This window comes from Myripristis murdjan, chromosome 3, assembly GCF_902150065.1.
Source record: "Myripristis murdjan chromosome 3, fMyrMur1.1, whole genome shotgun sequence".
NCBI lineage: Eukaryota > Metazoa > Chordata > Actinopteri > Holocentriformes > Holocentridae > Myripristis > Myripristis murdjan.
The window spans coordinates 44,678,633-44,706,389 of NC_043982.1; the positions used below are offsets into that span (position 1 = coordinate 44,678,633).

Genomic DNA, 27,757 nt, shown 5'->3' on the forward strand with positions numbered 1-27,757 from the left:
TGATGCTACAGTTTGAATATTGTTGCTGCGAAAGGAAAATATCTGACGTGTGTATGTTTTCCAGGAATCATAAATGCATAATTGATGGTTTGTGACGGAGTTGAAATGATGCAGGATTATAAAACTCACTCATAAAATCTTTTTCTTACTGTCTATTTTTTTTTTTAATTTTATTTTATTGTAGCTCAGGGCTTTCTGCCTTCTCAAGGAACTTTCACTTTTGCACATTCTCTTTAGTTATTTATTACACATTTTTTTATATTCTCTGTAGTCAGTCAAAGTATTTCTGCAGCTTCTTCTGTCTTTGTGTTTGTGTTAAATGGTGGCCACATAAGACAGCAAGGTGTCAATAAAGACCTTCAACTTCAAGAACAAAGAGAAACCGTACGGATGCAGCGAGAGTGTGTGATGGACTTGTGATTGTGTCTGTGTGTGTGAAAGAGAGTGTGTGTGTGTGTGTGTGTGTGCTGACAGTTTGATCCAGGTGCTCTCTGATGACTAGTTGCTATGGCAACAGTAGGTTTGATTCTGAAGGACAGATAGTAATGTGATCGTGACAACAGGCAGAGAATGTGATGGCTATCTGTTTTTCTGTGTATGTGTGTGTGTGTGTGTGTGTGTATGTCCTGTTAGCCGTGACATAGTTCCATTCCTTCAGTGTTTGTGCCAGTCAGCAGAGAAGCCACTAATGCTGCATTCAGGGGAAGTGGGAAACAGGAATTGACTCCCAAGTAGAGAAATTTGACATGAACAGCAGCTCTAACTTGTGTTTCCATCTGAGATGTGGTGTTGTGACGTCATATGAGCAGAATAAACAACATGGCGGCGTTTAGTGTGAAGGTCAGAGCAACTTAGAGGAATAACATTAACCACATTATTTTGCTGTATCGAAAAAAAAGGTGCAAACGGCAAATAAAATACAATAAGGATACAAGGATACAAGGAAGTTTATTTGTCATTATACAACAGGTTGTAAAATCTTAAAAATCACATGCTTATGCATCACTTGAGGTGGATGAAGTTTTGATGGGATGAAATGAAACACAATAGTTTGCAATGGAAACATATTTGCTGAATAAAAACAGGACATTTGCACATGAGCGGCTGCTCTTTGACCTCTGACCTCAGACAGAGCTGCTATCTGGTGGATGGTGGTCATTTCAGGATTGTTGAAGGGATAGAAAACTAAAATCCTGTAAAACTTAAGTTATTAGCCCAGGCTTTTATTTGCTTCAGTCGTCAAAAGCAACCAGACAAAATTTGGGACCCACCTTTATTTCTTTTTGCACTAAATTCTTAAATTAGAAAAACATATTCCTGTATAAATAAGGGCATCAAACCTGGGATTGTGTGTTTTTGTGGCAGAGATGGAGAAAAAATATCTCTTGTTCTCCCTGTGTGTTTTGCCTAGCGATGCCCTAGCATCCATGAGGAACACCATAGCAACCACCTAGCAACACCCCTGCAACCACCAGGAACACCATAACAGCCAATTAGCAACCTTAAAGCAACACCATAGCAACCACCCCAAACACCATAGCAACCAACCAACAACCACATAGAGCACCCTAGCAACTGCCTTACAACCACCGTGCACGACATTGCAACCCCCCCAGTAACCCTTGTGCAACCACCTAGTGCACCTTAGCAACCAGGAGGAACATCATCACAACCGCCAAGCAACACCCTTGCAACGACCAGGAACACCATAGCAGCCAACTAGCAATCTTATAGCATCACTCTAGCAACCATCCCAAACACCATAGCAACCCCCTAACAACCATGTAGGACACCCTAACAACTGTCTAGCAACCCCCCTTGCAGCCACCCTGCACAACATTGCAACCGCCTATCAACCCTCATGCAACCACCGAGTACACCCTGGCAACCACCCCACACAACATTGCAAGCCCTTAGCAACCCCCATACAATCACACCAAACACATTGACAACCACTTAGTAACATCCTAGCAACCATGAGGACCACCATAGCAACTGCCCAGCAGTGCACTAGCAACCACCCAGAACACTATAGCAACACCCCAGCAACCACAGAGAAGACCCTAGCAACTGTCTAGCAACCCCATAGCAACCACCCCACACAACATTGCAACCCCCATGCCATACCCCAAACGCCTCAGCAACCACTTAGTAACATCCTAGCAATCATGAGGAAAGCCACAGCAACTGACTAGCAATGCACTAGCAACCACCCAGAACACCATAGCAACCCCCTAGCAAACACTCTGAACACTCTAGCAGTATGTTTTGCAGTATGTTTTTTTTTTTTTTTTAATTGAATTGTTCTTTGTTGTCATCACAGGGTTTAGGAACGTGAAACTGAATCTGAAGTTCTTTCTGTCAGCTGATTTCTCCTGAGAAAAGGTTTTCTACGGATCAAAAAGTTACTGAGTGGAGCTGTCCAATCAGAACACAGCTCTGTTTTTAGAATTTTAAGTATTTTATATTATTATTATTATTATTATTAGCAGTAGTAGTAGTAGTAGTAGAAGTAGCAGTGGTATTGTTAAGCTATTTTTATTATTAAGCTGCGGTCGTTCTCTTCCACTTTGCGCAGAATTATTTTACCAAGCTAACGCTCTGTGGTCACACCAGCTGTTTCTAACATGGTGATAAGGCAGCTCTGTTGCTTTGCTGCTGTATTCCAGTAAAGTGATGCAGTTTTCTGTTGCCGCCTCTCTGTTACTGGCCTCCACCTGCTTTGACATCACATCACAACACATCCACATCACATCACATACACATCACATCCACATCACATACACATCACATTACATCCACATCACATCACATCTACATCACATCACATCACATCACATCCACATCACATCCACATCACATCACATCCACATCACATCACATCACATCACATGCACATGCACATCACATCACATCACATCCACATCACATCACATCACATCACATCCACATCACAATCACATCACATCCACATCACATCACATCACATCACATCACATCACATCCACATCACATCACATCACATCACATCCACATCACATCCACATCACATCACATCCACATCACATCACATCACATCACATCCACATCCACATCACATCACATCACATCACATCCACATCACATCCACATCACATCACATCCACATCACATCACATCACATCACATGCACATGCACATCACATCACATCACATCACATCCACATCACATCACATCCACATCACAATCACATCACATCCACATCACATCACATCACATCACATCACATCACATCACATCACATCACATCACATCACATCACATCACATCCACATCACATCACATCACATCCACATCACATCCACATCACATCACATCCACATCACATCACATCACATCACATCCACATCACATCCACATCACATCACATCACATCACATCACATCACATCACATCCACATCCACATCACATCACATCACATCACATCACATCACATCCACATCACATCCACATCACATCACATCCACATCACAATCACATCACATCACATCACATCACATCACGTCTATATCACATCACGTCTATATCACATCACGTCCACATCACGTCCACATCACATCCACATCACATCACATCCACATCACATCACATCACATCACATCACATCCACATCACATCCACATCACATCACATCCACATCCACATCACATCACATACACATCACATCACATCACATCACATCACATCACATCACATCCACATCCACATCACATCACATCACATCACATCACATCCACATCCACATCACATCACATCACATCACATCACATCCACATCACATCACATCACATCACATCACATCACATCCACATCACATCACATCACATCACATCACATCACATCACATCACATCACATCACATCACATCCACATCACATCACATCACATCACATCACATCACATCCACATCCACATCACATCACATCACATCACATCACATCACATCACATCCCATCCCATCCTATCACATCACATCCACATCACATCCACATCACATCACATCCACATCACATCACGTCTATATCACATCACGTCCACATCACGTCCACATCACGTCCACATCACATCACATCACATCCACATCACATCACATCCACATCACATCCACATCACATCACATCACATCCACATCCACATCACATCACATCACATACACATCACATCACATCACATCACATCACATCACATCACATCCACATCCACATCACATCACATCACATCACATCACATCACATCACATCACATCCACATCCACATCCACATCACATCACATCACATCACATCACATCACATCCACATCCACATCCACATCCACATCACATCACATCACATCACATCACATCACATCCACATCACATCACATCACATCACATCACATCCATGTCACTCTAATCTCAGGGTAAATATCTCAGGAAGGCACCAATAGTCATCCTGTCAATATCACCACAATATCGATATGGAGGTATTCAGTACAAAATATTCTGACATTTGATTTTGTCCATATTGCTTAGCCCTGTGTGTGTGTGTGTGTGTGTGTGTGTGTGTGTGTGTGTGTGTGTGTGTGTGAATGTGTTTTGTTATTTTGTGTGTTGGCACTGAACCAAACCTCTTGTGCAGATTTCTATGTGAAAATCACCACTGATCATATTGTGTCCAATAAAAAGCAGGTTACTAGTTCAATTACATTCTCTCTAATAGTTCCTCTGTGTGTGTGTGTGTGTGTGTGTGTGTGTGTGTGTTCTTTGCAGATCTATCGGCGCTGCTGGCTGGTGTTTAAGAAGTCATCCAGTAAAGGACCTCGTCGGCTGGAAAAATACCCCGATGAGAAGTCTGCTTACATCAGAGCCTGTCCAAAGGTGTGTGTTTATGTGTGTGTGTGTGTGTGTGTGTGTGAGTGAGTGAGTGTATTACAGTATGTGTGTGCTTGTCTTGTGCTTGTCAGTCTTTGTCTTTGGTCTTCTGTGCAGAGCCAGGGTGCAAGTGTATTTGTCTCACACACGCGCACACACACACACACACACACACACACACACACACACATGCTGGGATGAAAGCAGGTTCACATCAAAGTCTGACTCTCACTTCTGAGCTCAGCAAAAATTAAGAATCCCTCTCTCTTCTGTCTCTCTGTGTTTAACACTCATAGTCTCACTCACACACTCACACACACACACACACACACACACACACACACACACACACACACACAATCATTTTTCATCATCATCATCATCTCTCCTTCATCTGACCTTTTTTCTACTTTCAAACATCACTCCAACATCCGTCAACACACCAGTGGACTCTCACAAGTTTAGTTTGCCCAAAGTCAAGTTTCAGGACATTTTAACATTTAAAAAAACAAAAAACAAAGATGCTGACAAAAAAATAAAACAAAAAAGGGCAGGTTCTGCGTGTTTTGGACATCAGTGGAATAAAGCAGTAGCTTCCAAACTGAGCTCCCTTCCCAGTCTGCAGTAAAATAGTGTGAATGTATTCAAAATTACAGCTGACAGCCACAGACGAGGCATGACAGCGGCGTGTGGCTTCTATAATCTGATTAATCGTTAGTCATTTGACGGAAAATTTATCATCACTAAGATGCTCCGTCTGTCTTTTCATACCAGCATAAATTAATACTTTGGCTTTTTTTTTGCAGCTGCTCAGACTAAGGAGGAAATTTGAAGACATCTCTTTGGGCTCTGATCACTTCCCATGAGTGTTTCCAGTATTTTTCACTCCTTATAGACTAAATGATAGATTGAGTAAATGAAAAAAAAAATGTTAAAACTGTTAAATCTCTCAGATGAGGGTCCTTGGGAACGAGCAAACTGATGTCCATGATGTAATGTGCATCGATTTGACATGAAAAAGTTTGGGAAAGCCGCGGCAGAGAGCAGGGGTGTGCACCGGGCAATCGATACGATGCATCTGGATCCGTTTTTAGAAGCCAACAGATCAGACAGACTCGATTCAGGCCTGTCAGGCTGTGATGCCATGCAATAGAGCACAGTGTGAATCTGCACATTTTGATTCTACTGATGCTATAGTTCTGCTGTTATAGTCCAGTCATTTTATGATAAAACCAAGGACAAATTGCAAGAGAAGCAAACTCAACTGATTTTGTATCCTCAGTTTGTCCTGAGTGAGGGAAAAAAAAAGTCCCAAGAAATCCCATTGGTGGAAAGTTTTGAAAATCACCTATTTATGACCACAAATTACCAAAAAACACTGTTTTTAACACACAGGGGAAAGGGGTTCCAAATTTTACTTTCAGATATCACTATAAAAATTCACAAGTTGTTTACACACACAAAGACAAGAAAAAAAGTCAATTACAAGTTCTTTGAATTATTCTGTTTACACATGCATATCACACATTATCTGATTTGATATGCGCTAATAAGGAATATAAGGAATAAATGCCAGAAGAGACATTTAAACAGTGAATTAAAAGGTTACTATATATACAGTAACCTTTTAATTCACTGTTATATAGTAAGCTTTTAATTCAAGGTTACTATATATATATAATAACTTTTTAATTCACTGTTTAAATGTCTCTTCTGGCATTTATTCCTTATATTCCTTATTAGCGCATATCAAATCAGATAATGTGTGATATGCATGTGTAAACAGAATAATTCAAAGAACTTGTAATTGACTTTTTTTCTTGTCTTTGTGTGTGTAATCAACTTGTGAATTTTTATAGTGATATCTGAAAGTAAAATTTGGAACCCCATTCCCCTGTGTGTTAAAAACAGTGTTTTTTGGTATATGTGGTCATAAATAGGTGATTTTCAAAACTTTCCACCAATGGGATTCCTTGGGACTTCTTTCCCCTCACTCAGGACAAACTGAGGATACAAAATCAGTTGAGTTTGTTTCTCTTGCAATTTGTCCCAGGTTGACCCCAATTTTGGCCTAAAATTACTGAACTATTAGCTGCTTGAAGAAATCCTGATAGGTTACCCCCGTATTAACCTCTTATTAGCTGGTAGTAAGCATGTAAGCCAGGGGTTCTCAAAGCTTTAATGACCGAGGGCCAATTTAGGGGCCCAACACTGGATCGAGGGCCGCCTGAGACAAAATGATTCCAAAACAAATCTTCTCTGTAATTGCCTATTCTAGACTAAAAGTCATGCCGGTTGTGGATCATGGGAGAAATGTATGTTTTGTTTTCTAGAGGAGAAAAAAAAAATCCCATTTGTCCATGTCTACATTTTTCTCATCTCAAAGGAATACTCCAGTGTTTTGGGGTAAAATTCCCCTTTTCCAGATGTTGGACACCATTTTCACCTCTGTTAGCTTAGCATAAAGACTTGAAGTCTATGGGAGTTGTTAGCGTAGCTCCATCAAAGTCAATAAATAAACCTCACAGCAGCTCTGAGGCCGTCTGGTTTACACAGCGGATCATGTGGATTTGAAATACACGTCTTGGAATTTAAAAAAAAAAAAAAAAATGAGTGGTTTGAGGAGAAGTTGTGGTGGATCTTCCTCTACCTTCAGCGGTGATCACTGTGATAGACGGAAGGAGAAATGTGTTTCCGCGGTTACAGCTCCACCGTCTGACTTCTCATTTTTGATGTAAAAATGGAATCGAACATCTTGTCTCAGTCTGGGTTCGTTGGAAAAAGAATATTTTGGCCAAAACGTTGGACTGTTCCAGTATCACCAGCACATCTGACGGGACGATCAGCTGATTGGCTCACGTAAAATCAAAAGCCTTCAGCCAATCATATTCATTCTCCCTCAACATCATTTCATTTTTCTTTTCTTTCCTTTTTTTTCCCCTCACAAATCAAACCGTCCCGCAGCTTCATTCAGACTCGCGCTGTCGCCCGTTCAAAAAATGAACCCCAACCTTCGGGCTGCCGCGCTGTTGACCGTTTGACCTTTGACCTCTGCTGTTGCCTAGGTGACAGAGATCAGCAACGTGAAGAATGTCACGCGGTTGCCGCGGGATACCAAGCGTCAGGCGGTGGCCATCGTGTTTACAGACGACACGTCGCGCACCTTCACCTGCGAGTCAGGTACAGTCTGGACACACACACACACACACACACACACACACACACACACACGTGTTCAGCATAGACTTTTTTATTGACTTTATTACTTTATTGGTTCAGTTGCAGTTGCTCAAATTCTCAAGAGAAAAAAAAATATATAAGCAGAAGTGAAATTATAAGAAATAGAAAGAGAAAATAAGAATGTAAATATCTGTGCATGAGAAATTTGAACCCAACAAGTGCATTAATCCTGCAGTAATATTATAATAATATATACAGAAATAAGAAAAATGAGCGTAAGTAAACGTGTTGTGCTGTTTTCCATTGGCTGCTCTCTCTCTCTCTCTCTCTCTCTCTCTCTCTCTCGCACATAAATTAAATCTTAGCACTCGTCACCACAGGCCTTCACTATTAATCTTCATTTGGTCTGCTATTGATTCTTAAATGTGTTTTAATGAGTGGAAGTTGCTGCCAGGGGCGTGATGTAAATTGTCCCGCAAATCAGCTTGTTTCCAAACGTTTCTTGAAGCCAGCGGAGGGACTCGTCTCGCTGCGCCTTGTTTCAGGGCGACGACAGAACCACTCAGACGTGAACTCATGAGACAAGTGAAATGAATTAAACATTTATTCTGACTTGTTTTAGGTTAAGTTAAGGTTTTAAGAAATAAGGTCGTGATTCTAAGCAACTTGGCTGTGGTGGTTTTTCAAAATCAGTCAAAAGTTGTACTGTGTCCACACACACACACACCAAAACACACACACGCATTTATGCAGACATGCAAAAGCACATGTGGGACGGATGAGAATGTGTTATGTGTGCGTGTGTGTGTGTGTGTGTGTGTGTGTGTGTGTCTTCCTGCAGAGCTGGAGGCAGAGGATTGGTTCAAGACGCTGTCAATCGAGTGTCTGGGGACCCGCCTCAATGACATCAGCATGGGAGAGCCCGACCTGCTGGCCGCCGGCGTGCAGTGTGAACACACAGGTGACATGCAAACACACACACACACACACACACACACACACACACTCACTCTCTTTCTCTGGGACATGTCAACTCAAGTATTGGCACTTAAAATCTGATTTTCCTGAAAACAAAAAGTGTAAAAATTCAACCAAACTTGATAATTTCTCGTTCCCAGTGTCACCCGACTGTTTTTCTTAAAATAAGTGGAAAAAATCAGCCACTGGAATGAGATAATCCCATTTGTTTCCAATGCAGTTTCAGGTGTTTCAGGATTTTTTCTGGAAACAAGTATCAATGAGGCAGATCAGCCACCAGGATCAAGAAAATGACACTCGATTCAAGAAAAGTCTGGAAACAAGTGGGATTATCTCAGATTATCTCATCCTACTTCCAGTTGGTTTAAAAGTTAGTTGGTTTGTGTGTGTGTGTGTCTTCCTAACGTCGTGCTTCCTGCCTCCTCAGAGCGTTTCAACGTGTTCCTCCTCCCCTGTCCCAACCTGGACATCTACGGCGAGTGCATGATGCAGATCACCCACGAGAACATCTACCTGTGGGACATCCACAACCCGCGCACCAAGCTGGTCACCTGGCCGCTGTGCTCGCTGCGCCGCTACGGCCGCGACGCCACGCGCTTCACCTTCGAGGCCGGACGGTGAGACGCAGCTCGCGGCTTTCAGTCGCTCGACCAGTCAGCTGGAAGGAAGTGAAGATCGCATGCTTGAGCGACCCTCTGGTGCTCGCTTCATTTCAGATCTGGTGAAATTTAGATAACGGTGCTTTTAGGGACCTTGTTCGGGTGCCACGTTACTCTGAGGTACCTTCAGCTTGTCCCTGAGACAAACTGTCTTCTGTCTGATGTGTGAAGGCAGGGGGTGATACTTTTTCTCTGTCTCTCTGACACACACACACACACACACACACACGGTCGCACAGAGAGCCGTGGTGTTGGGCTGAGCGCCATGAAGAGATTGATTGAATAGATTAGAGGTGAATCAATGCAGGGCCAGACCTTCTTATCTCCTCCTCTTTGATAAAACCTGAGGAGGTATGATTGGGTCAGCATGCAGATAACAGCGTGTGTGTATGTGTGTGTGTGTGTGTGTGTGTGTGTCGGGGAAGACACCGTGGAGCTGTGGTTTCTGTGCTCTGCAGAAACACACTGCCATCTAGTGGTGGACGTGCTGTAGTGCAGTTTTGTGCTGACGTGTGGCTCCATCAGGTTGCATGTTAATGAACCTTAAATCTTCACTAGTTTCACTGTAAGACCTCAGTGTTGTGCAATAAGTACAACTAGCTCTAAATTAATGAGATTCTTGATGATATCCAGAGATGGACAGAGTACTCGCCCCCAGTACTTGAGTAAGAGTGAAAATACTACTGGTCAAAATTTACTCTGTTACAAGTAAAAGAAGCTCAGTCGACATGTTACTCGAGTAAGAGTAACAAAGTACTTGCTTTTAAAGGTACTTAAGTATCCAAGAGTACATGCTTTTAAATTTACTTTAAGTAAAAGTAAGAGTAAGAGTAAATTTCTTATTTTTCATATCAATGAATTACTGTAATTTTTTCAGTGTATAGGACCTTGTGCCTCTTGTTTCAGAGAATTAACTCTTTGAAACCACCTGCATTGATGTGCTTGTGTGTAGAACCACAATGTTATACAAAGCCTGCAGAAACACCTAGAAAAACAAATCAAATGAATGAGATCATAAGAGGACAGTAATCGTCATTTTCACGTTTTATTAAACACCCCCACATTTTCTACCCCCCCCCCCTCACTGAGCGGAGCAGTGAAGACATTCCTTTACAGCAGCAGTTTAACTTTTTATATCAAGGTCCATTATTTATTCAGCATTTATTGTATTGATGTGGCACCATAGGAGATTACAGGCAAACGTTGATAAAAATAACAATTCTTTAATTAAGTAATGCAGATGTTTAACATTCATTTAACTCTTAAGTGAAAAATTTAACCAAGTGGACCCGTACCGCTCCAACTAACTCTCCATCATTTAGCTCGGGACCAGCTGGAACCCCCTCAAAGACCAGTGGTGGTCCCTGGACCACTGGTTGAGAAATCACTGCTTTACTTTCTCCTCCTGCTCCTCCGTTGTGGCGCTCTTGTTTTGAGTTGTTGAGTCAAAAGAGCGTGGTGACTTTGGCGTTGTCCTTATATGGGCAGGGGAGGACGTATGACGTAAGGTTTCCTTCTTTGACAAACAGCTTGTGTCCAATAGTATTTTAGGAAAAAAAAAAAAAAAAAAAAAAAAAAAAAACACAGCCGACCTTAAAGTAACGAGTACTTTTCAGCCTTCCTAGAAATTTACTCGAGTAAGAGTAAAAATATTTGTCTTGGAAATGTATTTGAGTAAGAGGAATAAGTATCAAAGAAATCTAATACTCAAGTAAAGTACACATCCTCAGAGTGTGTACTTAAGTACAGTACTCAAGTAAATTTACTCCGTTACTGTCCACCACTGATGATATCTTGGTGATTATACTGATTATATTGGTGACTGATTGTGTGTTTAGCTAAGACACACCTGGTATTAATGTGTATTAATGCGCTCATAACAGTCTAACCCAGGGCTTCCCAAACTTTATCATGCAGGTGTTACACATATGAAGTGTGAGCTGACATATTTAACAGAAAAAGTCTGTGGGCAGAAAACAGGAGACACACAAGATTTAGGTCTTGCTCGAGACAACGGAATTTATTTCAGTTACAAAATACCAGATATTTCAATTAGGCTATATTAATAATTAGGTAATAAATTGATCAAAGTCTCTGCCTCATATAATATACAGACATATCACACATGAAATCATTCTGATAAATAAGAGTGCTAAATAATCGAGAAACATGCATACACTTCAGTAATGACAAAGTAATGACAAAGTAATGTCTTGCTCGAGACGACGGAGTTTATGTCAGTTGGTCTGGAGCTCGGTCTCCATGGTAACTGCCCCCTGCAGGGAAGGCTGAGGGTTCCACACGTCGTGGTGTGAAGGGGCAACACATGCAGACAGAGTTTCATTCTGATACAAAACAAAAAACGTCCCACTCTGAAGCTACAGTAAGGGCTCAGATGCCACACTTGGACTCACATGTTGCCCAGAGACCCACCAAATGTTTTGAGAAGTGAATGTAAATCATGTGCAGTATTGGCTTTTGTAACAACATTTTGGATTCAAGTTAATAAAATGTATTATTATTTATTGCACATTTAAATGTGTTCAACTGAAAAGCGTCAGCATCAAATATGTCTTTAAATATAATTAAAAAAATAATAAAAAGTATAGTAACAACAATAATAATCAGGTGAAAATCCCATTTCATTATTGGGGGGGACAATAAACAGCAAAATTTCAGAGAGTAATTCCTGGGGGGACATGAAAAAATTGCTGTCCGGCACGACTGTACCTCCCTCTTTCTCTTCTTTGCTCACGGTTCTATTTCCACTACAGTCCATCAAAGTAGCTTTACAAGAACTAGAAACTCTAAATAAGCTCTAAAACTAGCAGAAATACCTTGAATAATCCAACTACATCAAACTATTCTTCAAAAAACATATTGATTGGAGTGTCAACAAAAAACAAAGCAACATATAGCATCAAATACGGACATACAGTATATGTTTGAGCTGTACACTGTCCCTTTGAGATCAAATAAGAAAATGAAATGAAACTATGCCACATAACAATGCAACTTAAAATACAATAAATAAATAAATAAATAAATAAATAAATAAATATTTATCTATCTAGAGACACTTTTTAACACTTAAAAACACACTATTTACATTTATAATTAGCACCGCTTGCATTGTGCTTTCATTGAATATTACTATATTGTTCAAAATTATTTATTAGTGTTATGGATGGAGGGATCTTGTCCCCCCCGACCCCCCCGGGATTTCCGCCTATGAAATAATAATAGCAAATTACATGATACCAGCTATAAAACTGTTATAAATAATTTGTTTCACTGTCTCTGTGGTGCCTTTTTTTGTTTTAGGAGTACATGATGTTTTTAAAAATTATGTCCATGCCGTCTGGAACCCACTAGTGCATCAGGACCTTTACTTTGAAACCCGGCGGTGTGACGTGAGTTTGTGTTCCTGTCGTGTTTCAGGATGTGCGACAGCGGAGAAGGTCTGTACACCTTCCAGACCCGGGAGGGGGAGCAGATCTACCAGAGGGTTCACTCGTCCACGCTGGCTATCGCCGAGCAGCACAAGAAGGTCCTGCTGGAGATGGAGAAGAACAGCAGGGTGAGGCGCTTAAAGGAACAGTGCACCCAAACTACAAAGAAAGACATTTTCCCACCCACCCCATCGACCCTAATATTCCTCTAATAATCAGAATAAAAGCCCAGTCAGGGTAAAAATGCCCACCTTGATAAAAAGAGACTGGCTGATCTGAGGGGATTTTTCCATCAGGTTGAGAGAGCTGCTGTAAACCTTTGATAATCTGTTCAATAGGAAAATATTAGCAGCTAATAACCATGCATGTTCCTTCTGCTCATGTTTGCTCCACGTGGGGGAACATCAGGTCACGGGACGAGTTTCCAGGAGGGTCAGAAACACAGCAGCACCAAAATACAGCTGCTCTGTGGCTGGTAACAGTTTATTAAAAAAATCTTAACCCTTTAAAGGATTGTTGAGCGGCTCCGTGGCTGAAACTCTGGAAACCACGAGTCGCTCAAACCAGTTTTCTGAAAAGACGAAGGAAGCCGGAGTCCACTGAACCATCGAGCAAATCAAAAAGCTGCTGGAGACGTTTGAAGGCTTCCTGTTACAAGAATAAAAGCCCAAACCAGCAGCCAGGTTTCATTTTTACAGTCTGATGGACGACCTGATGGGGGCGCCACCACAGGCCAATACTACTTAGACCATATTGTATATTATATTGATATTTCCTGCAGATTAGACTCTTCCCAGCAGGTGGAGCCACTTTGCTCAGGTCAAAAAAAAAAAAAAAGTTTTATTCTGATTAAAAGCTTTGTGGTGTGTGAACTCACGTCTGATCACTTTATTCAGCCTCCATGGAAACAGTGAAGCTGGAGTCTCTAATCAGAATGATGTCAGGCGGGTTGAGGAGACATTGTCCATGTAACCACGGTTACCGACACAGATCCCCGCGGGCAAACACGTGCAAACCCAATCCGAGCGAGTTCATCCTCCTGCGGGGAGGACGAGCCTCCTCCGTCCTCACAGTCACTTTGTGCCTCAGGCCAGGAGAATCTTACACCCTTCAGACATTAATAATGATGGTGTTGTGTTTGTGTGTGTGTGTGTGTGTGTGTGTGTGTGTGTGTGTGTGTGTGTGTGTGTGTGTGGTTTCCAGCTGATGTCTAAGGGTTCGGAGGCAGGCTCGTATCCCTGCACCCCCACCGCCATCTTGCCCCGATCTGCCTTCTGGCACCACATCACAGGGAACCAGAGCGGCATGGACCCTGCCAGCGGTAAACACCAACTCTTTACTCATCTCTCTTTTGATTTATTCATTTATTTTTCCCAGAAAGCACTTTGCACATAGTGACCAACAAAGAATTATAATTTACTCTTAACTACAAAAAAAGATTGAGTGTCATGTTCAGTGTGAGGCTGTCGGCAGGACTGTGTCCTTTCACTTTCCTGATGGAAGCTCCTGACCCCACAGAGCGTGTTAGCACCACCACCGGCTGTAGATAAGTTCATCTGTCATAAAACATCATAAACTCGTCCCGATGAAAAATCACTACAGTTATAATACAGTAATAACATTTGTTTACGATAGATAGATAGATAGATAGATAGATACTTTATTCATCCCGAAGGAAATTCACAGTTTTCAGCAGTATCCACAGAGTACAAGATTAAGTAAATCAAAAATAAAGAATAAAAGATGACACTCGAGATCTAAAGATCTAAAGTACCCAATGTGCAAAAAACAATGTGCAAAAAAACAAAAAAAAAACAGTGTGCATCGATGTATACAATGTGCATAGATGTGGGCAATGTGCAAATTTACAGTATAAACAGATGATAATTGGCAGCAAGCAATATATACACTATAAACAAGGAATATATAAAAAATAGAAATATGAACAGTTTAAACAGCAGAGAAAAAAAATAACCTAAACCTGAGGAACAACACGCTCCGACGGAGGTTCAGGGTTGGTGTGAAACCATGAGACCAAGTGACAGAACCCGACGCCCGGGACTGGGATTCAAGAACTGTCAGACTTGAGCCTTTTGGACTCACCATTTTTCAAAGCCACAGTCACAAAAATGTTTTAAAACTCACTGCAAGAACAGGAAAATCAAATACAAATACAAATATAAAATAAAAATACAAGTGATCTTATCCTACTTTAATGTGTTTTTATCTCCAAAGGCAGTGCTTTGGGGTGTGGGGGTGTGTTGGAGTACAGCAGGGGGAACATGAGATGTTTTAAAAAACGTTTATTTAAAAAATATCAGTCATGTATATTTCCTAAAAAGATTGGTGTAATTGGTAACGTGCATCTAAACAGCAAACTGTCTGCTTGTTAGGGAAACCTTCCTGTTTTAGTTTCACTTTCATTTTCATATTTTAGCCCAGTGCTTCTCAACCGGGGGTGCACGTCCCCCTAGGGGAATATTGGAGTACTGCGGGGGGTACGTGAGATTTTTTTAAAATGTTGATTTAAAAAATATCAGTCATGCATAATTCCTAAAATAATTATCTTTTGCTATAATAAATTCAATAAAAGCACAGTTATTTTCAGGTTTAGCCTCGGGGTTTCCTGATGTGTGTGTTTGTGGTTTGAATCTGCTGCCGAATTTTCACGTCATGATCCTGTGTGGCCTGTGTTTTTGTTTGGATATTTGTTTGTATTCTCCCTCTAAAACATGTTGTAAGATTATATTTCTTTTTTTTTTTTTTTTGTCTGCAGGTGACGCTGCCGAGGCCGACCTGCTCAACACCCGCCTGCCCCCCGACCGCCACGCCACGCTGCCGCTGCCGCTGCCGCTGGCACACACACACTCAGAGACCCAGCCACACACACACACGCGCGCACATTCCCCGACACACTACCCCACCTATCCTGGACAGTGACACACACACACACACACACACACACGAGCACACAGACAGCACACGCAGAACAAGACGTGGACCACGAAAAAGAAGCAGACACAACAACACACACATTTGGGTACCATGCGCATGCAGGGCACACACACACACACACACACACACACAACCACACACACACCTTCCATATATTTTACTCCTTTTTCCCCAACGTTACACCTCGCAGGAGCTGTCGTGTGGCCGGCAGACGATGGTGAACAAAGAAACCAGGAAGTGGAAACGGTTTGTTTTTCCGAGAAGGACTGCAATTCCCACAATGCAACAGCAGAGGGACAACTGACCTTCTTCTCACAGCGACCGCTATGGACTCACATGACAAACTGGAGTGGGAAAATCTGCCAGTTTAATCTCCAGCGTCAGATAGACCCAACAGTTCAGAAATTAGCTTCAAACTCAGGAACAAGAACCACTAAAACTGCCTGAATCGAGACGAGAAATTAAAGGGCAAGTTTCTCTCTTTTGAACCCGGACGAGCCCCCAGTTTATATTATGTCTGGCCTGAGGGGAAACCTGAGAATAACATTAATGCAACTCCTTTCCTCCAACCAGGGCCACAGCAGATGCAGCTCAAAGAAGAACTGACTTACTTCTCAGTTCACAGGAGAATCAAAGTGTTGATTCCTGTCATGTCTAAGTGGAAAAGCCTCGGCACGCGGTTTATTGATGAGAAACTGACCACTTTGCTGCAGCTTTCAACCCTAAATGTAGACTGAAGGACTGTTTTCAGCCTCTCAAAAACATTATCAATATCATTGTTGAGTTTGCCAAGCGCTTTGACCGACACAGCAAAGCAGAATAATCAGAATAACAGCAAAATAACAAGAGAAAGCCAAACGAGAGCGATACAAAATTAAAGTAAAATCAAGAAATCTGCTCAATTCTGCCCCCAGGAGCAGTTCCAGACCTCAAAAATCACCACTTCATTTAAAAAATGTGGGCGTGGCGAGTCACGGGGGCTGGATCCAGGTTAGCAGAATGGTTGGTTTGTAAAGTCCGTCCTGAAGCTGTGCTGTGTGTCGGTACCAATACAGGGAATCAACATTTTAATGCGGCCTGAGGTGAGAAATACCAAACTTATCCTTTAACTACCTGAGCTGTAGGCCAGGTCCCGACAGATATCTATAGTGGGCCAAATACATGACCTTGAATCGTGAACTTGCAGCGTGTCCCTGTGGATTCTTGAGATTCACGTGTTTCTAAATTACATCTGTGATTTGACCAGTTTTGTACCTCAGTTCAAACTGGTCGCTGTGAGAAAAAGGTCCATGAGGGCCTTTGTGTCCTCTGTTTGCTGAGTGACAGCGTGGACCGCGGCCGCACGATGCCGATCACACACCACGGAGCCGCGCGCCATCACCAGACGTGCACCGCCACCACGACGACCCGCGCCAGCCGACCGGCTCATCCGGAAAAAAAAAACAAAAACACTCAGCTTCCCTGTACGTCCTCGTCTTGATCGATGCCTTTGATTTTGCCAGTAAATGGTGTGACTCTCCAGTGACTGGATCTGTAAATGCTGTACTGAGGCTCTGAGCCACTTTGGACTGTGGGGTCGGAGTTTTGATGGGATTTATTTTCTGTGGACTGATCCCTGTGTCGGACCGGACGTTTGCCCCGAGAACTCTGGACTTTTCTCTGAGATGTACCTCATTCCTTCTGGCTACGCGCTCACATTCAGCTGTATTCACACGGGCCTCAGCGGGTTGTTTTCTCAGATCATAAAGGGGCGGCTGGGGGAGGGGAGCGGATCAGGGTTTGACCCGTAGGGCTTCTGAAGAGCCGATACCAGGACTTTTTGATTGAAACTGCCAATAGCACTCAGTTGGTGTAAATTTGACCATCGTCATATCCGCCGCCCCCTAGAGAGAATGATTTATTCAGTGTTTCCTCCAGAATCGTATTCCTGTCAGAACAGCATTTAGATCATCAGAGGACACAAACAATATACTGAAGCCCATTATGATAATGATAATAACTCTAAATGTTCGATTGATGAGGGTTTTGAAGGCCAATGGTTGCACCTCAAATTGAAACCGTTGATGGCCATTATTCAGCCTCTTTAAATTTTCACAAGTTTCCAGAGGATAATAATTATAATAATGATAATAATAATGATAATAATAACACTAAAGACATATTTATGCTTTCTTTTGTCCAAGTCTGATCAAAATGTCTCTCCAGAGTCAGTTCAGGTGCAGCACATCCCATAGACATCGATGAAATCCGCAGTAAATAAGTAATCAGACAACCTGGATTCTGTCCCTCAGATCAGAGGTGGACGACGGCGCCTGGACCAGATCTGAGTTTTAACAAAAAGGACAATATCTGCCCCGTATGTCGGTCAGATCCCCCTGAATTATCTCAGCGCCGACACTCCAGCATGAACGATGTTACAGTAAATTATTTCCAGTCGAGGCTCAGCCCTCCCTCCCTGCTCCCCGCCACCGGCCTTGGGCTTATCATAAAGCTGTGTGTTTGTATGTGTGTGTTTGTGTCTGAGAGAGAGAGAGAGAGAGAGAGAGAGAGAGAGAGAGAGAGAGAGAGAGAGAGAGAGAGAGAGAAGTTGTGCATCCAGGCAGCTTGACTTTGCAATGTGATGCCCTCAAACTGTCTTGCAACAAACAACGATGTGAGATGCAAATGAAAAGAAAAAAGAGATTGAGGAGATGGAGAGGAATCATCAGTGAACCAGGAGGGATTGAACTTAAAGGACCACACCAGTGATTCTGTATGTTCACGCCGTTTACTACAGTTTCTCCACGTTTTACAGGTCAGCAAAGCAAATTAGCAAATCATTCGGGGGAAACTAAAGATTTCACAAGGTAGAATCAAAATATGAAGCCGCCTTATAATGTTCTGCTTCTGCGGCGAACAAAGTCCTCAACATTCAGAAACCACACAGCTGGTAATTGGCTGTGGAAAGCAAAACATTTCCCCGCTTAGGGACTATTTTCCCTGGCGGAGGAGGAGGAGGAGGAGGAGGAGGGAGCGTTTCAGTGTGAAAAAGTCCTGAAAAGCCAACAGTGCTGCTGCTTTTAGGAAAACTCATGTGGAGGACTTTATTGGGCTGATGGAAAACTGGAGTGAAGAAAGTGTGAAGGCTCTGAAAGTTCATGTTCATATCGTAGTGGAATGAATGGAAACCAGCGGCTGGAGGAAAGGGAGGAGGAGTGATTTGTAGATTTTATGCTCAACATGCAGAGTCACTGGTCTGGTCCTTTAAAGTGAGAAAAAGAAAGTCTTGATCACCTCGTTCTCCACCCTGGACATTCATCTTGAGAAAGAGCTAATTCCTCTGTTGGAGATTTGTTGCCATTTGTTGCTGCCATATAATTTAAGACTGTTGATCTGATGGTGGAGATTTTTTTTTTGGGACACACTCGACCCTCCTTCCAATGCTTATCTGATCTGGATGGTGTGTGGTGTGATTGAGCTGGAACATATTTACACCTGATGTGAAAATGTGTCTCCGGGTTGCTGCACCAATCTTCCTTCAATAGCATTTATTTCAGTAACAGCTGACAGTAAACGCCTCGTCTCGCCTGTTCCCCATCTTCCAGCGTCTTGACGGTGCATTCTAGTCCAGTAATTTTAAGCCAAATAAGGGGTCAACGTCAAACAAATTGCAACAGAAACAAACTCAGTTGATTTTGTATCCTCGACATGTCCTGAGTGAGGGAAAAAAAGCCCCGAAGAATCCCACTGGGGGAAAGTTTCAAAAAAGACCCAAATATAGCCCATTCAAACGCCTATTAACTTTTTTCTCATGTGAATAGGGTAAAAATTTTAACCTTTAGGTATCACCATGAAAATTGCTGAGTTGATTACTTACATATAGACAAATAAAAAATGTATTGCAAGTTTTTTGAAATTGTTTAGTAACATGAGCTAATTTGCATAAACGCCACAGTTTAACTACAGAGGGCATATAAAGTGGTCTTCTTATGATACTAGCATGAAAATTGGGATGAGCTGTCTCCATGGGTCACTTGACAAGTAACCACTTAGAAATTTCAAAATGGCTGCCATTTTTCAAGATTGCTACCACCTTAGTGGAGCAGTTATGACATGCTGCAATGATAATTGCTAAAGACTGGTTTTAAGTTCCTTCTTCCTTAATGTTCATTGGTAGCCTAAATGGGTTCCGTTCAGACCTTAATGTTTAGTATTTGACTGTTATATGTTAACAGGATTGATTATGAGATTTTCACCTGGCTATACCCAAGGTTTATATCTGTTGTAGCATTTATGCAAACTAGTGTGTACATAATTCAAATATGCACCATTTGCTCATGTCAATAAACAATTTCAACAAACTTGCAATACATCTTTTATTTGCCTTAAGGTAAGTAATCAACTCAGCAATTTTCATGGTGATACCTAAAGGTTAAAATTTTTACCCTATTCACATGAAAAAAAAAGTTAATAGGCGTTTGAATGGGCTATATTTTGGTCTTTTTTGAAACTTTCCCCCAGTGGGATTCTTCGGGGCTTTTTTTCCCTCACTCAGGACAGACTGAGGATACAAAATCAGTTCAGTTTGTGTCTGTTGCAATTTGTTTGACCTTGAGTCATAAAATGACTGGACTATTCTTGACAATTTATCTGACCTTTTGATTTATTTTATTATCACCTCCATAATATCTGCATTAACAACCTGGATTTCACTTGTTGCTCTGTTCATGTGTTTCTTTGACGTCACTCGTTTGTTTGTCAGGCACCATATCGGGACCGACTCTGGTTGGTGTATTGAACATGTGGTTGTCGGCTTTCGAAGGTCCTAGCATTAAAAGTATACTTCCCTGGCGTCGTTAGACTCAGCAGAAGACGCTGAACGTTTTGATATGCAACATGTCCTGTACGTCTGACTGAGACTGTGGGAATGAACACAGAAAGAAGGACGTTCAGAGCAAGTTCCTGCCATTTTGAAGGTTGTAACGAAGGAACAAAAAACTCCCGCACACTGCTCGCATCATTTGCAAAAGGAGAACTTTAATAACAACGTTTCGGTACGTAGACCTTCATCAGGTTATCTTACCAAACAATGAGAGAGACAATCCTAAATAGGTAGGTAAACCCACACCCACAAATCAGGTTCCACCATAATCTGACATCATCAGAGCTAGATTTAAAGCACCTGGACGGATACAGGCGACCAATGTCTGAGAAAAAAAATAATGAAAAAAAATTTAAAAAATGAAAAAATAATAAATAAATAAAAATTAAAAAATAAAAATAAAAAGTAAAAAATGTAAAGAAAAAAAGAAAAATAATAATGACAAAATATATATTAAAAAGATATAAAAAATAATTATTAATATAATAATTAACATATTTTGCAAATGATGCGAGCAGTGTGCGGGAGTTTTTTGTTCTGAATATTGCCGGTCTCCGGTTTTCTCCTACGCATCTGCCGACCTACAGGTGTGCAAAAGGCTCACTCAGTGAAGGTTGTAACAAAAAAATTAAGCATCGCATTTCCCCGACCATGTCGTCGTTAGACTCAGCAGAAGATGCTGAACAGTTTGATGTATGATACAGTTTGTGTGCATTTGCCACATATTTCTTATTCTCTCTAGGGGGGATATTATAGAAGATTAGCCACTGGTGTTAGCTAAGCGTGTTGTCACAGTCCGTCCTGCAGTTGGCGCTGTATACACACCTTGACGTCATGTGAAACACATGAATGTGGTTACAGTTTGATTACCCAGGATGCAATTTAATGCCTAGTGGACGAGGATAATTTACTTTCACTGAGGAAGTCACTTTTAAAAAAAAACTTAAAGAGAACCAACTCCATCAGCTCTGTCAGGTTTGGATCAAACTTGAGTTTAGCTCATTAGACCAGTGGTTCTCAAATGGGGGTTGGCGTACCCGTAACGGTACGTTGCAGTACTGCAGGGGGAACGTGAGACTTTTTTAAAAAAATGTTTATTTATCAGTCAAAATATCAGTCATGCATAATTCCTAAAATAATTAGCCTATGATATAATAAGTTCACTAAAACTGCAAATGTGAGTTGATAAATCACATGTTCTCTTCAGTTCTCCCCCTGGGTTCCTGAAGGTGTCAGATGTGTGTGTTTGCACTGCAAAAATGCAAAATCTTACCAAGATTATTTGTCTTATTTCAAGTCAAAAATGTCTTATTTCTAGTCAAAATATGTCATTACACTTAAAATAAGACATGATCACCTCAGAAGTAAATTGTTTTTAGACAATTTTCACTTGTTTCAAGTGAAAATTCACTTGAAATAAGTGAAAATTTGCTTGTTTCATTGGCAAAATTTGCCAGTGGAAAAAGTGAAAATTCACTTGAAATAAGTGAAAATTAGCTAGAAACAAGAAACAAATTTTGCCAATGAAACAAGCAAATTTTCACTTGAAACAAGAGACAATTGTCTAAAAACAAGTAACTTCTGAGGTGATCATGTCTTATTTTAAGTGTAATGAGATATTTTGACTAGGAATAAGACATTTTTGACTTGAAATAAGACAAATAATCTTGGTAAGATTTTGAGTTTTTGCAGTGTGTGGTTTCAGTCTGCTGCCGTGGTCGTGGAGCGAGGACGTTTGTTCGCTCTGAGCGGGAAGACGAGACAAAACAAATCCAGAAAGTGGATCAGTGGCTGAAGCTGGAAACAAGGAGGAAGAAGAGAAGAAGAAGCAGAAACACAAACAAGAGAATCTGCTCAGCATCAGGTTGTTGGTTCACACTGATGGAGCTGGACTGGAACGCTTCATGGAGGATTTATTTCTACCAATCCACCTTTTTTTTTTGTTTTTGTGTTTGTTTTTGTTTTTTGCACTGGTCAGGGGTAAATTGTCTGAAAAAATACTTCAGAGGGGGAACATTACTGATAAAACTTTGAGAACCACTGCATTAGAGAAACACATTTGCTTTAAATGAAAGGAAAGAAACACGAGTGTCATTTTTAACTCAGTTGTGAGATGGGAGACGGGAGGCGGCCGTGTGCAGTTGAAACGTGCGTGACGATGTTGTGACGTCGCGTCGTGTTTTGGCGCGACGCCTTTCAATGCTGGAATCCTTGTACAACCCCCATTTTATGGTTTGTGTTGTTTTTTTTAATGGTTATTTTAACATGAAAGGGCTAAGCATTCTGTTGGGTGTTCACACGATGTAAGCCGTGTTCTGTGTGTGCAGGTGTGTCTGCCTACATCCATGTAACCTGAGTTTTTGCCTTTTGCTGCCCTCTTGAGATACTCTTGTACATATGGCTATTTATTTCATAGTGTGTGTGTGAGAGAGAGTGTGTGTGTGTGTGTGTGTGTGTGTGAGTGAGTGTGACATGAGGGATTATTAGGGAACATGTTCATTTAAAATGCATGCACTCGCCACATTTTTGTACCTTGTAATGTTGAGCATCCAGATGGCAGCCTGATGTGGAGCAGCAGGCTCACAATGTGTGTGTGTGTGTGTGTGTGTCTTTTCACACACACACACACATTTCGTCACCTGGGTGAAAAGACTAAAACACACTCAGCATCTTGCCCTCTGTACCCGGTCTCCTCACAACCTGAATCTTTTTGGCCTTAGATGATTCACCTCCTCTGTCGATGCCGCTGTCTTTTGAAAAGAAAAAAAAAAAAAAAGAGAGAGAGAGAGAGAGAGAGAAACTGGACGTGCAGTTTGGGAGGAATCCTGCGGGGCGTTTAGGTGACGGACGACGGGACGGGAAACGGCATCTCTGACGTTTTTTTTCCCCTACCTTTGTTTGAAGGCACCAGACGGATGCAGTAGGCTATGTGTGTGTTTGTGATTGTAGTGTTTCCACGGCGACAGTGTCAGCTCTCACCGACGGCTCTGACTTCCCCTCAGCTTTGTAGCCGATGACAACATGTTGTTTTCACCCGTTCACACTGTCGACACCAAGTGCATGTTTTGGAGAAAAATAAAAGTCCATTACTTACATAAGTGTGCCGCTCTGAGTCGTGATGTCGCTGCTACTCTTTTGTTAGTCGTGATGGGACGACGATGCAAAATGTGTAAACTGATGAACATGAATGTTGCGGATTTAAAGCTCAAACCTCCAGGAAACAGGCTGCAATCAAATGTACATTTTACTTTATGTTGTGAATGTTGATTAACCATTGATTATTATCAGCTCCAAAGTTCAGCTAAATTTTGGCGAGGAAAAATCTGGCATGTCCATTTCCAGCGGGGTCCCTTGACCTCTGACCTCCAGCTGTGTGAATGAAAATGGGTTCTCTCCCCTTTGCAGACACGCCCACCTTCTGCTAATCCCATGCAGTTTGGGCCCCAAAGCCTGCAGTCCACATGTGTTCTTGTGGCCTGTTGTAAAATGGTGTGTGTGTGCAGACTGGGGCCTAAACAGTCTTGGAGCTGCATCAGTTGGCTTTGACTGGAAAGCTGAGACTCTTGTGGATTCAATGAGCCACATTTGATTCATGTGCGATGATGTTGGCCCCCGTAGCAGCCATTTCACTGCAGGCAGAGACTTTTGTCAAACTGGACGTCGCTGGAGAAAATGACCCATATACACATTTCCACAATACAACACTCAACATCTAATCACTGAAAAACTCAGTTCTTACAGAAATCTCCAAATGTCAAAAGTTTTTGACACCAAATCAGAGCCTGATTTTTTTCTGCGGTGTTCCTCAAGGTCTTGGTGTCCTAATGTGGGATTTTGGAGGGTTTTCTGACCATTTTATTCATTATTGATTAGTCAAAAATGGTTACCTTTTGCACCAAATCTGTGTAACAAATGATATCAACCCAAAAAACATATGACACATAACTGAACATGGGAACGGCTTTATATGCTTCCATCATCATGCTCTAACCCGTATACACTCTCAGTAAATATAAAATAAATAAATAAATAAACAGGTGCCTGACCAAAACACAACATTTATTACAGATTTATGACTATAATAACTTGACACACAGAGCTGAGCTGCATCTCACATTAATCCTCAGGCTCCTGGCTTTCAGATGATGTTTCTATTTGGTTTCTACTGTTGACCGTTTATCTCCCCTGGAAGCCTTTCATCCCCCGTCTCCCCACTAAGATGGGTCTAAGACAGGACCAGGAGGATAATGGGTTAATAAATAATGTAACATCCAAATCAATTAAAACGTACAGTACAAATGGGAGTTAAAAGGTTTAAAATTATGGATTGAAAATGACCAAGAGGTACCAAGGAATTAATTTTTAAAGTGCTGTGTAGTGAGTTCCGGTTGGAAGGTGCAAAGAAGCCAAAAGCTGATCGTCCCACCTCAGGACGGGACGTTCGAGCCGGTGTGATGGGGTCCAGTGGACACACACTACCGAGGAAGAAAAATGTGAAGGCTGCTTTCCGTTAAGGGCCTTATAAATAAATATAAATATGCAGATCACAGGATGCAGTGATGAGTGTTCAGCATCAGCAGAATTCCTAAAGGAAAAGGCCAATCTTTTGTATTTTTTCTATCACTTTATTACTTGTAACTTGGAAACGGCTTAAGGCACAAACTACAAGGGCATAAGGATCTGTTCCAAATGAAAGAAAAGTGTGAAATTCAAATATTTAGACCGCAAAGGAGATGCTTTTTTTCTACATCTTCTGACTGGAGAATCACACCAAGTTGAATTTTCCCACGATCAAAGACGAGAGCGCACATTCACGGCAAAGCTCAGCAAACGTCACAAACAAGACGCCGCAGCCTCTGCCTTACCTCGAGGACCGGCTCCAAATCTGTCAGCTCACATTCAGTTTATCAAGACGTTTGTGTCTTCTGTAACTTTCAGGGGTAAACCTGACAAAATATTTTCAGCAGTGCATGGAAAGAAAACATAGTTTCACGGCCTACACTGCAAAAAGTCAAAATCTTACCAAGAGTATTTGTCTTATTTCAAGTCAAAATGTCTTATTTCTAGTCAAAATATCTCATTACACTTAAAATAAGACATGATCACCTCAGAAGTAACTTGTCTTTAGACAATTTTAACTTGTTTCAAGTGAAAATTTACTTGAAACAAGTTAAAATTTGCTAGAAACAAGAAACATATTCTGCCAATGGAACAAGCAAATTTTTACTTGTGACACAAGTGAACAAGTAAAAATTTGCTTGTTCCATTGGCAGAATTTGTTTCTTGTTTCAAGCTAATTTTCACTTGTTTCAAGTAAATTTTCACTTGAAACAGGTGAAAAAAATGTCTAAAGACAAGTAATTTCTGAGCTGATCATGTCTTATTTTAAGTGTAATGAGATATTTTGACTAGAAATAAGACATTTTGACTTGAAATAAGACAAATAATCTTGGTAAGATTTGACTTTTTGCAGTGTAACTTTTCTACAATGGCATATTAAGGCCACTGCAGAGGAGAAAAATACAGAGCTGGGGGACGGGGGTAATATTCTGAGAAAAAAAAAAATTTGAAATTAAAGTCAAAACTTAACATGGAAAAAAAATGTATGAGAAAAAAACTCTCTTTGGTCAAACTCTCTTTGACTTGGTGAGGTTGGATCATCTTCTCTTGAAAAGTGGATTGATGTGGCTCCTTCACCAAAAAAAAAAAAAAAAAAAAAAAAAAAAAAAAAAAAAAACTATATGAAAATAAGAGAAACTATTTTTCTGAAAATTTGTCTTGTAAATTTGTGACTTAATAATCTCTGAATTTTCAAATTTTTTTCTCTCAAATTTGCGAGTATTTTCTTGTAAATTTACCACTTTAATCTCAGAGAAAATCCGCGTTTTTTCTCGTAAATTTACAGATTTAATCTCAGCAATCCTGAGTGTTTTTCCTCTAAACGTTACCCCGCCTGCCTTAAAACGCCGCCGTTCACTTCACCGTGATGTGCACAGTAACCTGAGGGAGTCGTGGTGATGTGTAGTAGTGATGGAGCCCACTTGGGGGCGCTGTGCAGCCTGGCCGTGCAAGCAGAGCAGCAGCCTGTCTCTTTAAATCAGATTCAAGCGCTGTGGGAAATAAGAGCACACACCTGAGCGGCGCACATTTACAACCCAGTAAAACGATAAACCAGGTACTTTCCGTCACGGTGGAGTCACTCAGGCACAGAGACTCTATCAGCCGTGAACATGTGACAGGAAATAGGATTTCAAATGAAGGTTTAGACGCCTGATGTGTGTTTTCTCCTCTCCGTCGTGCCTCCGCGGCGCACCTTGGATTTCTACAATAAAACCACAGCTGCGGAAAACAGTTCTGACACACAGTCCATTTTGTCCATTTTCCAGTCAAAAAGCGTGAGACAGGTCGTATTTACCGCCTGCCGCTTGAGGAAACCGAAAGTAACGTGACGCACCTGAAGGCAGCAGGATATGTAACGAGCCGGAACAAAGTGACGCAGCGCAACCCGTCCGCTGTATCCGTGCACCGAATATAGTCCCGCGTAATGTCAGCGCGACACCTTCATTAATCAGGTTTAAGGCCACATTTCTTTTCACAGTAAAAGCTTCGTTGTCATGGGGCGGAAAGTCACCGTCGCCACCTGCTCGTTAAACCAGTGGGCGCTGGACTTTGACGGCAACCTGCAGCGGATCCTCACAAGTCAGTCTGAAGTTTACTTACTTTATTATTATTTTTTTTAATTAAAGTTATGTGAGCCGCGTGCGGCACTGACAGGTGATAA

At 41.5% G+C, this 27,757-nt stretch overlaps 2 protein-coding genes across 2 annotated transcripts in view; both read left to right on the forward strand.

The window, feature by feature from the left end:
* Positions 1-16,913, forward strand: part of dok4 (docking protein 4) — a 62,838-nt gene extending 45,925 nt beyond the window's left edge. The window contains exons 2-8 of the mRNA XM_030076520.1: positions 4,790-4,897; positions 7,957-8,071; positions 8,913-9,032; positions 9,477-9,666; positions 13,150-13,288; positions 14,364-14,481; positions 15,937-16,913. Coding sequence (XP_029932380.1) covers positions 4,790-4,897; positions 7,957-8,071; positions 8,913-9,032; positions 9,477-9,666; positions 13,150-13,288; positions 14,364-14,481; positions 15,937-16,100 — 954 coding nt within the window. The 3' untranslated portion in view covers positions 16,101-16,913. The remainder of the gene's footprint in view (positions 1-4,789; positions 4,898-7,956; positions 8,072-8,912; positions 9,033-9,476; positions 9,667-13,149; positions 13,289-14,363; positions 14,482-15,936) is intronic.
* A 10,412-nt stretch (positions 16,914-27,325) lies between these two features.
* nadsyn1 (NAD synthetase 1) overlaps positions 27,326-27,757 on the forward strand; it is a 31,739-nt gene continuing 31,307 nt past the window's right edge. Inside the window, exon 1 of the mRNA XM_030076490.1 lies at positions 27,326-27,675. Within this exon, the coding sequence (XP_029932350.1) occupies positions 27,591-27,675 (85 nt within the window). The 5' untranslated portion in view covers positions 27,326-27,590. The remainder of the gene's footprint in view (positions 27,676-27,757) is intronic.